Below are 12218 nucleotides of genomic sequence, written 5' to 3' on the forward strand. Positions count from 1 at the left end.
GTGCTCATCGGTCATCAGTCAGAAGGTAGGCCTGGCGTCCCGAGTCCGCAAGTTCACTTACACATCACACACGTTGACCCCTAACCAACGGGCCAATCAAAACACATCCAACAGTAGCTAGAACCAGTGGGAGACAACAGCTTGAAACAGCTTGCCTATAACCTGATACAGGGTCAGATATGGTTTCATCCTCCTAATGGTTAAGGTTAGGTTTGAGGGTAGAGAATCTGATCCTAGATCTGTGGTTATGGGCAACTTCTACCTCAAGCATCATGTCATTGGAGTTCATCAGGTAACATACTGTATGGCATGTCCATACGACTGTATGAGAGGGCCATGCTGTAGTGGATGACACTCACCCAGCAGATCATGGCGACCCGAGGGCCTCCTGTCTCGGCTGAGCCAGCCCTGCAGAGCCCATACAAAGGCCTGGCTATGTGGAACTTCCCTGACAACTCCACCACTCCACCCGCTGTAGGACAGACAGGGAGGAGAGAGAGAAAGAGAGAGGAGAGAGAGCTTAATAAACACCACCAACTTTCCGTCTTTATCATTTAAAGGGGAAAAAGTCACAAAAAACAATGAAGTGGAAAGTTAGAACTGTCCAGTTAGCTTTAGTCATTTCAGCAAGCCATGACCACCATCTCACATTGTTCTGAAATGGATTCTGTAGTGAGAAACAGGTAAGATTGGCATTCCTGAAACATTATTTTATTGAAATGTAATTTTATCTCAGATAAATTAAGCTAATTGAGTGCACCCAAATTGGCTATTTTAATTTATAGGATTCAAATAACAATTCATAAATATATTACCCAACATCCAATGTGGACCAAAATTCTTGATGAGTTAAGCCACCCACGGACCCCGTGCCAATCCCACCCCAACAACCAACATACAGTATCAGCTATCTATGTTTGACAAGTAGTATGAAGCTGTGGCTTGGAGTATTGCTTCTCCATACTATGTAATGTATTCCCTGTGAATCTGGTGATTTTTCCCACCCCTTGTTCAGAGAAATGTGTAATTGATGTCCCTTGCATTATCTACCATAAAGTAATGTGAAAGTACCAGGTTCTGACAACTAGACACCGCTGTTCCTGCTATACCACCACACTCTTTTATAAATGTTGCTGGTGTCATGTGTTTATTAAATAGATCACAACATTTCCTTTGCAACTTTGGATAGAAAACCAATAGATTCGGCTCACGATGAAAATAAATTGTGTGGTCATCCACACAATTCAAGCCAACCAGTTGTTAGGGTGGGATTGGCATGGGGTGTGGGGAGGTCTGTGGGTGGCTTTTGACACATTTTTGGGGATTCTTCGTCTTAATCATTGTAAGGAAGAAGTTTGGTCCAAATCGGATTTTGGGTATTATATTTATTGTCTGAATCCTAAAAATGCAAATGGCCAATTTGGGTGCAATCAATTAGCTTCTCAGATATCTAATTATATTTCACCAAAATAATGTTTCAGGAATGCTAATCGTATCTGTTACTAACTACAGGTGGAACTACCCTTTACCTCCAGAGTCAGCCAGTTTGAGGTTGTTGGTGACCCCATCGTAGGTAAATAGAGCCCTGTGGAGAGATAGAGAAAGACACAGCTTAGGGACAGGAGCACAAACACACTACATCATCACAACCATGGATCCAGCGATTCAGTGAGCCAACATTTAGTTTGTTACAGCTTTGCACTAGTATCGCGTAGCAGGTAGCCTAGCGGTTAAGAGCATTGTGCCAGTAACAGAAAGGTCGCTGGTTTAAATCCCTGAGCCGACTACGTAAAAAATATGTTAATGTGCCCTTGAGCAAGGCACTTAACCCTAGCTGCCGAGTTGTGCAGGGTTCTAAGGTACTGCATCCAGTGGTGTAAAGTACTTAGTAAAAATACTTTAAAGTACTAGTTAAGTCGTTTTTTGGGGGTATCTGTACTTTACTTTTTATATTTTATACTACTTATACTTCACTACATTTCTTAAGAAAATATTGTACTTTTTACTCCATACATTTTCCTTGACACCCAAACGTACTCGTTCCATTTTGAATGCTTAGCAGGACAGGAAAATAGTCCAATTCACACACTTATCAACAGAACATCCCTGGTCATCCCTATGGTCTCTGATCTGGAGGACTCACTAAACACACTTGCTTAATTTGTAAATGATGTCTGAGTGTTGGAGTGTGCCCCTGGCTTTCCGTAAAGAAAATAAAAAACAAGAAAATGGTGCCACCTGGTTCGCTTAATAAGATATTTGAAATTATTTATACTTTTACTTTCGATAATTAAGTATATTTTAAACCAAATACTTTTAGACTTCTACTCAAGTAGAATTTTACATCAACTTGAGTCATTTTCTATTAAGGTATCTAGACTTTTACTCAAGTACCCACATTTGGGTACTTCTTCCACCACTGACTGCATCTCAGTGCTAGAGGTATCATTACAGACCCTGGTTCGATTCCAGGCTGTATCACAACCGGCCGTGATTGGGAGTCCCATAGGGGGGCACACAATTGGCCCATCGTCGTCCGGGTTAGGGTTGGGCCGGGGTAGGCAGTCATTGTAAACAAGAATTTGTTCTTAACTGACTTGCCTAGTTAAATAAAAGTAAATAAACCAAAATAAGCAGTTTGAAGAAGGTTGTTAAATATCTCTAGTGCAATTGCTAACTAGTGTTAGCGCAATGACTGGAAGTCTATGGGTATCTGCTAGCACCCAGATACCCATAGACTTCCAGTCAGTGTGCTAGATACACAAACTCCCAGTCATTGCGCTAACGCTAGTTAGCATTGGGTCATGAAAATTCCCCTAACATAATGGACATGCATACAAATGGTATCCACAAGTTCATCTGACTCTGGGGAGGTAGATAAAGGGCCTCATTGCCAAAATATCATTTTAAGTCGACAGTACACGCACACACGCACTCTCATATACGTGCAAACGCATGCATGCACACACGAATGCACGCACACACACACACACACACACACACACACAGTTGGCATTGGTTGCGCATACTTTTGCCTAAATCCTAGCGAGCATTCCCAGAGAGTGATGCCTGTCCAAAATGTGCCAGCAGATGAGCTCTGTTCAAGCATGACTCTCTCCCTTTCCTCTCATTCCATCCCTCGCTCTTTCTTCCTCTCCGTTATGCCTGTTCATGAAATTTTTTTTACCCTTATTTGACCTTGTTGGCGAAGGGCCCTGCGTAAGACAGTGAGGCACTTATTACACAACATCTGAACAATAGCACACAGTGACATTGTTCCCTCAGTCTCACCTGGAACCCATGTAAGCTATGCTCGGTGCACTGCAGGGTTTCCGTTCCACACAAGAAAACCTGGCCTGCTGCTCTCTGCTCACTCAAGTCACACACTCTCTCAAAGAGGACGTTCGTACCGTAATGAGATCCCTGAAAATATGCAACACTACACACACACACACATACTACCTGCCCTCCAGGACACCTACACCACCCAATGTCACAGGAAGACCATAAAGATCATCAAGGACAACAACCACCCGAGCCACTGCCTGTTCACCCCGCTATCATCCAGAAGGCGAGGTCAGTACAGGTGCATCAAAGCTGGGACCGAGAGACTGAAAAACAGCTTCTATCTCAAGGCCATCAGGCTGTTAAACAGCCACCACTAACATTGAGTGGCTGCTGCCAACACACTGACTCAACTCCAGCCACTTTAATAATGGGAATTGATGGGAATTGATGTAAAATATATCACTAGCCACTTTAAACAATGCTACTTAATATAATGTTTACATACCCTACATTATTTCTCATATGTATACGTATATACTGTACTCTATATCATCTACTGCATCCTTATGTAATGCATGTATCACTAGCCACTTTAAACTATGCCACTTTGTTTACATACCCATCTCATATGTATATACTGTACTCGATACCATCTACTGCATCTTGCCTATGCTGCTCTGTACCATCACTCATTCATATATCTTTATGTACATATTCTTTATCCCTTTACACTTGTGTGTATAAGGTAGTAGTTTTGGAATTGTTAGCTAGATTACTCGTTGGTTATTACTACATTGCCGGAACTAGAAGCACAAGCATTTCGCTACACTCGCATTAACATCTGCTAACCATGTGTATGTGACAAATACAATTTGATTTGACACACACACACACACACACACACACACACACACACACAAATGGCGTATAGGCATAACAGTAGGTTCATTCACATGACCGAGGCTGGTAGCATAGCCAAACATAGGACTTTTGTTTGGCTGTCCCATCAGACCACTTCACCAGTATCATCATAATATAAAATATGTTTTGCTGTCCCATACATCGGATAGGTGCAGTGAAATGTGTTGTTTTACAGGGTCAGCATAGTAGTACAGCACACCTGGAGCAAATTAGGGTTAAGTGCCTTCCACTGAAAAATACTTACTTTCCACCATAGTTTGCAAATAAATTCATTAAAAATTCTACAATGTGATTTTACCTATGATGAAAATTACAGGCCTCTCTCATCTTTTTAAGTGAGAGAACTTGCACAATTGGTGGCTGACTAAATACTTTTTTGCCCCACTGTATATAAATAAATACAAATAAGAGAGAGAGAGAATATGTGATCTCTATGCCCTACGAGCAAAACACCATGAACCATTCACCTCACTTTCAAGCCCATGAGAAACAGAGCAGAAACAGTTTACTGTTGAGACAGTGCCTGCCAACCTCTCTCCGACTCGGATTACTTTATGGAGTCACATATATTGTAGAGCATGACAGGACAGGTAACATTGAATATCACATCATTTGTTCAAGTTTCTCCCATTGAGATGTTGATAGATTTTTCTTTTTTTTAAAAGAGCCTTTTCAAATTTCACCAGTATCAGCACATTGACAAATTAGATTACATCACACATTTGCCTTGTGCCTATGAGCTAAGGACAGAGGCATTGACGTTTTGCTATATGAATCTCCTATACAAGGTATATACAGTAGAGTACAGCAAAGTAGGGACCTCAACAAAGACAGAATAGAAGACATTATAAGGAAGAGGTCACTGTGGCTAGTGCTGGCCAGAGGCAGGCCATTCTAAAAGACCCACACAGTAGCCCACAGACACTGAGGACATTGATTGACCCTTAAACCTCACCTCTATAAAGACCTCAGCAGACAGGCTAACTGGGTAACCATGTCTGAATTAGTGAATGATTGTGAAATCATTGTGCAAAATGAATAAGTCAGTGTGTGTGTGAGTGTGTGAGATGAGTGATGAGGAACAGTGTTGGGGAAATGAGATACAAAAGTAACATGTCACAAAAAGAACGATCTACAGTAATATATTACTTTTAGGAGTAAGAGTAATTCAACGAGTTACTGTCTTCAAATATTGTTATTATTACAGTTTAAGCAAATGTATCCGTTACTTTCAGAATCATCTCTCTCAGCGTTATACACACACACACACACACACACACACACACACACACACACACACACACACACACACACACACACACACACACACACACACACACACACACACACACACACACACACACACACACACACACACACACACACACACACACACGAAGTCGGAAGTTTACATACACTTAGGTTGCAGTCATTAAAACTTGTTTTCAACCCTCCACAAATTTCTTGTTAACAAACTATAGTTTACGCAATCTACTTTGTGCATGACAAGTAATTTTTCCAACAATTGGAAAACAGACAGATTATTTCACTTATAATTCACTGTATCATAATTCCAGTGGGTCAGAAGTTTACAAACACTAAGTTGACTGTGCCTTTAAACAGCTTGAAAAATTCCAGAAAATGATGTCATGGCTTTCGAAGCTTCTGATAGGCTAATTGACATCATTACAGTCAATTGGAGGTGTACCTGTGGATGTATTTCAAGGCCTACCTTCAAACTCAGTGCCTCTTTGCTTGACATCATGGGAAAATCAAAAGAAATCAGCCAAGACCTCAGAAAAACAAATTGTAGACCTCCACAAGTCTGGTTCATCCTTGGGAGCAATTTCTAAACGCCTGAAGGTACCAATTTCATCTGTACAAACAATAGTACGCAAGTATAAACACCATGGGACCTCGCAGCCTTCATAAAGCTCAGGAAGGAAATGCGTTTTGTCTCCTAGAGATGAACGTACTTTGGTGCGAAAAGTGCAAATCAATCCCAGAACAACAGCAACGGACATTGTGAAGATGCTGGAGGAAACGATTACAAAAGTATCTATATCCACAGTGAAACGAATCCTCTACCGACATAACCTGAAATGCCGCTCAGCAAGGAAGAAGCCACTGCTCCAAAACCGCTATTAAAAAGAAAGGAAGACAGGGTCCTGAAAAAAGGACATTTCTTTTTTTGCTGAGTTTATATATACACACACTACCACTCAAAAGTTTGGTGTCACTTAGAAATGTCCTTGATTTTGAAAGAAAAGCTCATTATTTGGCTATTAAAATAACATCAAATTGATCAGAAATACAGTGTAGACATTGTTAATGTTGTAAATGACTAATTGTAGCTGGAAACGGCAGTTTTTTTTAATGGAATATCTACATAGGTATACAGAGGCCCATTATCAGCAACCATCACTCCTGTGTTCCAATGGCACATTGTGTTAGCTAATCCAAGTTTATACATTTTAAAAGGCTAATTGATCATTAGACAATATTTACCAAGTAGGCTAGAATAAAAAAGTAAGAATGATGCTCCAGATACTCAACTAGTCTAAAATAGGCCCAGTTTTTGGCTTCTTTAACAACGGTTTTCAGCTGTGCTCACATAACCCTTTTGCAATTTTCTAATGATCAATTAGCCTTTTAAAATGATAAACTTGGATTAGCCGTTTCCAGCTACAATAGACATTTACAACATTAGCAATGTCTACACTCTATTTCTGATCAATTCAATGTCATTTTAAATCTTTCAAAAACAAGGACATTTCTAAGTGACCCCAAACTTTTGAAAGGTAGAGTATATATATATATATATAAAACATGTTTAAATTATTATTTGGTTTGGGGCACCTCCGCCTTGCAGGTGGCTACGGAGGTGTGTGGTACGCCACTGCTTATAACTGTAACAAATAATATCCAGCTCAGACCTCCAGCTGTGCATTTGGTTTGCTAACCTGCTAGCTAAGTGGCTAGATGTCAAGGGCAAACTTCTTGGTTACAGCAGAGACGTTCAATCCCCTCCTGGATCAAGAGCCCTGTTGCCTGTACGGTGCATTCGGAAAGTAATCAGACCCCTATACTCTATCAAAATGTTGTTACGTTACAGCCTAATTCTAAAATGGATTTAAATAAAAATCAAAGCAAAAACAGGTATTTAGACATTTTAGCAAATATATTCAAAATCAAACACTGAAATATGACATTTATGTAAGTATTCAGACCCTTTACTCAGTACTTTGTTGAAGCACCGTTGGCAGCGATTACAGCCTTGAGTCGTCTTGGGTATGAAACTACAAACTTGGTACACACCTGTATTTGGGGATTTTCTCCCATTCTTCTCTGCAGATCCTCTCAAACTCTATCACGTTAGATGGGGAGCGTCGCTACCCAGGTATTTTCAGGTCTCTCCAGAGATGTTCAGTCGGGTTCAAGTCCGGGCTCTGGATCGGCCACTCGACATTCAGAGACTTGTCCTGAAGCCACTCCTGCGTTGTCTTGGCTGTGTGCTGTGGGTTGTGGTCCTGTTGGAAGGTGAACCATTGCCCCAGTCTGAGGTCCTGAGAGCTGTGGAGTAGGTTTTCATCAAGGATCTCTCTGTAATTTGCTCCATTCATCTTTCCCTCTATCCTGGGTAGTCTCCCAGTCCCTGCTGCTGAAAAACATCCCAACAGAACGATGCTGCCACCACCATGCTTCACCATAGGGATGGTGCCAGGTTTCCTCCAGGCGTGACGCTTGGCATTCAGACCAAAGAGTTTAATCTTGGTTTCTTCAGACCAGGGAATCTTGTTTCTCGTGATCTGAGAGTCCTTTAGGTGCCTTTTGGCAAACTCCAAGCGGGCTGTCAAGTGCCTTTTACTGAGAAATGGCTTTCATCTGGCCACTCTACCATCCAGGCCTGATTCGTGGAGTGCTGCATATATGGTTGTCCTTCTGGAAGGTTCTCCCATCTCCACAGAGGAACTCTGGAGCTCTGTCAGAGTGATCATTGAATTCTTGGTCACCTCCCTGACCAAGGTCCTTCTCCCCCAACTGCTCAGTTTGGCCGGGCGGCCAGCTCTAGGAAGAGTCTTGGTGTTTCCAAACTTCTTCCATTTAAGAATGATGGAGGCCACTGTGCTCTTGGGGACCTTCAATGCTGCAGAAATGTTTTGGTACCCTTCCCCAGATCTGTTCTTCAACACAAGCCTGTCTTGGAGCTGTACGGACAATTCCTTCAACCTTATGGCTTGGTTTTTGCTCTGACATGCATTGTCAACTGTGGGACCTTTTGTAGACAGGTGTGTGCCTTTCCAAATCATGTCCAATCAATTGAATTGAAGGATGATCAATTGTAACAGGATGCAACTGAGCTCAATGTTGATTCTCATAGAAAAGGGTCTGAATACTTTTTTTCATTTTCCTAAAAACCTTGTTTTTGCTTTGTCATTATGGGGTATTGTGTGTAGATTGATATTTTTTTAAATCAAATTTAGAATAAGGCTGTAACATAAGAAAATGTGGGAAAAGTCTAGGGGTCTGCAGACTTTCCGAATGCACTGAATCTCACTCCAGATATCTCCCTGGACTCATTTAGTAGCAGCTAGATTTCGGAGGTCCGGATTGGATGCATGTAGTAACTGTCCCATTACAGAGAATATCCTAGCTCCATACAAGGAATTAAGGGTAATGCGTATCTGGAACATTTTTGTTCAGAATTGATAAAGATATCCCATGATATTGACCCTAACAGCCGCTGGATGCACGGACCGTAACAGCTTCTGGTTTGTCAGCATTTTGAACTTGCAAACTCGGAGATGTTTGTTCAGGGCACAGATGTCTAGAATGAGGCGTAAACCCCTGTCCCATTCCGGAAACAGGAAATATCGACTGTACCAGCCGAACAGGGCATCCGGGAAAGTCGCCATTGGTAACCCCAAGCTTCCTCAGGAATGCTTACACGCCTTTCCAGGGAGTTTGCATGCAGCATATGACAATGCGCACATGGACTGGTTTGAGCGAGGGCCGTCTAAGCGTGTGAACATCTCTCAAGAGAAATAGTATAACCACACGACTGGGGGCATGATCTCGACCCCGAACCCGGCTTAGCCATTGTCGTCTCGGTTGCTTTCTTAGCCATCTTACTCATTGCTCCAGCAAATTGAAGAATAACTAAGTGTTTGTGATTAGGAAACTTGTGAGAACAAATACAAAAACTTCAGCACATAATGTCAAGGGGGTGAGCACGCTCTACCACTATGGGATAGTTTAGTTGGTGCAACGTAAGACAGTCTCGTTTTCCAATTGTTTGTTTTTGTACCACGAATCGTTCCTATTCAAACCGAGGTGAAGAGCGTAATAATTGATAGAGTGAATCCAAGCCTCGCGGTTATTCGCCTGCGGAAGGTGGGGCTTCCAGCGAGGCGCAGATTTCATTGGCCTTGTAGATCATTCAACCAAAGTCGCGAGAGTTCGACTCCCAATAGTATGATGTACCGAAGTTGACTGACTGAAAAGGAAACCCCTGTTAGGACAAGGCAGACTGACACAGCTCTCTCTGGAGGTTGTGGTGGGAACATGACCATACACAACACATTCAGTAGCCTGGCTTAGATTCAGCTCATCTCTACCAAGCACAACCACCACAAAAGCCATGCACCCATCCATTGTGTCTGTCTGACTGAGCCTTGTGTCGGTCTGTCTAGCTTCATCATATGAGTGACCTAAGTCTCAGTTTCCCACTTGAGATCAATGTGAATAACTGGTGGAAGCCATGCCCTTGGCTGCTTCACTCTAATTAGTGCTAGAGGCATTCCCAAAGGTCAGAGGTCACCGTCTGCAACAGGGTCCGGTTCAAAGGTCACAGAGGCACGGAAGGAATCGTGATTGCATGCACAAATTCTCAACCCACAGGGAGTTGGCTGGCTGTGAGGGTCCACAGTGTTTAACAGGCTTGCTTTGTTAAGGTCTGTGGGAGTCAGGCTCTCACATATAGAGATGCTTATTCAGGCCACAGACATGCTTCCCAGATCAAAACGCCACAAGTGAATAAACAGATTTAACGATACAATCAATGTATAATAACTCATGTTGTACTTCACGTCGATAGGGTGTGGCTAAATAATACAGTGGATTCAACACATTTTTGCCATGGTGCAGAGAGAAAATGTTGCCGTTTTAAAGCTAATATTCTGCTATTCTACACTTTTTGCCATGGGGCAGGGGAAGAAATATGGGATAGCTAATAGGATCCAGAGCGAGTCTCTCTCTCTCTCTCTCTATCAGATTTGCAACTTCCCTGGATGTGGTGTGGCCAAAGCCACAGTCCTACTTCATGTGTGGGTGCAGCTGTTAGCATACCGTAAATACCATCGTATATAGAGAAACAAAATAACGACCGCAATTCAATACAGGAGCTTCTCATCTAAACCATATTACACATAGTTTTGCACACTTGATTAATGCAATGATTCACAAATGTGTGGGGATTTTAAAAGCCTTTTGTTTAAAATTTTGCTAACAGAGGAAAAAAATACTGTCTGCTAGCATTAAGGTTTTTCTCGCAGGGACACGTGGAGTGGAAGAGCCGTCGTCTTTACACTGTACCAAAGATAGATCAATTGAGCTTGTTCACTCAGGCTGTTTACCATATAAAACAAGTGTTCATTTAGGTCTACTTAACCATAGACTTCAATGCAATGCAATGCAATATCAGTTGGGTCTGGTCTACTTCGTTAATTCACTTTTCATTGAACAAGAAAAAAAATGGGGGGGGGGGGGAGGGGGGGGGAACAGCGAGTGTCAGCAATGTCTGTCTGTTCCACTCAAGGTTTGTGGTGTAGATGTCTCCCACACTACGATCTCTTAGAGAGATATCTGATTCTAGATGCGCCTCTTTACACGACGTACTGCATCTCCCCTGGACCTAGTTGGTGTCGTCTAGGCCGTGTAATGTAAAGGTGTCCTGTCTTTCTCTTCACACACGTGGGTTTCCTGCGTGTACAGGCTGATTGGAATAACAGACCAAGCTCTGTACAGCAGCCCACTTCAACGCCAGCCAACTATGAGCTCAGACAGAGAGGGAGGGATATAAGAAGAAAAAGGTGGACAGCGAAAAAGGGGGATGTTGGGAAGGAGAAAGAAGGAGGGGGGGGGACCATTACCAAGGTGGACAGTGGAGACAAAGTGAGGATAGGGAGAACAAAAGAGAAGGATTTGAAAGGAAGAGAGAAGAGAACAAGAAAGATGCTGTCATAACTAGGAACTTTGTCAAATATTTTTGTGGAAGCAATTAACAATGGTAATTACATTACTGGAGCCGACCAAGCTAACCTCAATGAAGTCATAAACAAACAAGGCGAAGATTGAGCATGCACGTTGTCTTTTACACACACACACACACAAAGTGATTTCAATGGGTCTTTCTCTATTCTGATTGTTTTATACTGTTCAATTCAACTTCAACCAAAAATAATTTTCAGCATTTTAATCAATTTCTGCATTTCCTGCACTCATTCGAGATCCTTTCCACACTACCACGGCTACATTGAATGTTCTCTCTTAGCTACTTCATGTAGGCCTGATTACCAACAACGACGAGACAGCCTACAGGGAGGAGGTGAGGGCCCTGGCAGAGTGGTGCCAGGAAAATAACCTCTCCCTCAACGTCAACAAAATGCAGGAGATGATCGTGGACTTCAGGTCACAGAAGAAGGAGCACGCCCCTCTCCCCATCCACATGAAGGTGAAAATCTTCAAGTTCCTCGGCGTACACATCACTGACAATCTGAAATGGTCCACCCACGCAGACAGGAGCCTCGTCAACCTCAGGAGGCTGAATAAATTCGACTTGGCCCCTAAGACCCTCACAAACTTTTACAGATGCACGTCACCAGGGGGCACACTGCCTACCCTCCAGGACACCTACAGCACCCGATGTCACAGGAAGGCCAAAAAGATCATCAAGGACATCAACCACCCGAGCCGAGGCCTGTACACTTCGCTATCATCCAGAAGGCAAG

The 12218-nt window shown here is 42.6% G+C and overlaps 1 protein-coding gene across 1 annotated transcript in view; it reads right to left on the bottom strand.

Moving 5' to 3' along the window:
• Positions 1-12218, bottom strand: part of LOC139390012 (drebrin-like protein A) — a 63099-nt gene that overhangs the window by 17671 nt on the left and 33210 nt on the right. Inside the window, exons 2-3 of the mRNA XM_071137114.1 lie at positions 1530-1585; positions 360-472 (exon numbers count right to left, since the gene is read on the bottom strand). Of these exons, the coding sequence (XP_070993215.1) occupies positions 360-472; positions 1530-1585 (169 nt within the window). The remainder of the gene's footprint in view (positions 1-359; positions 473-1529; positions 1586-12218) is intronic.

The sequence above is a fragment of the Oncorhynchus clarkii genome, chromosome 30, assembly GCF_045791955.1.
Source record: "Oncorhynchus clarkii lewisi isolate Uvic-CL-2024 chromosome 30, UVic_Ocla_1.0, whole genome shotgun sequence".
NCBI lineage: Eukaryota > Metazoa > Chordata > Actinopteri > Salmoniformes > Salmonidae > Oncorhynchus > Oncorhynchus clarkii.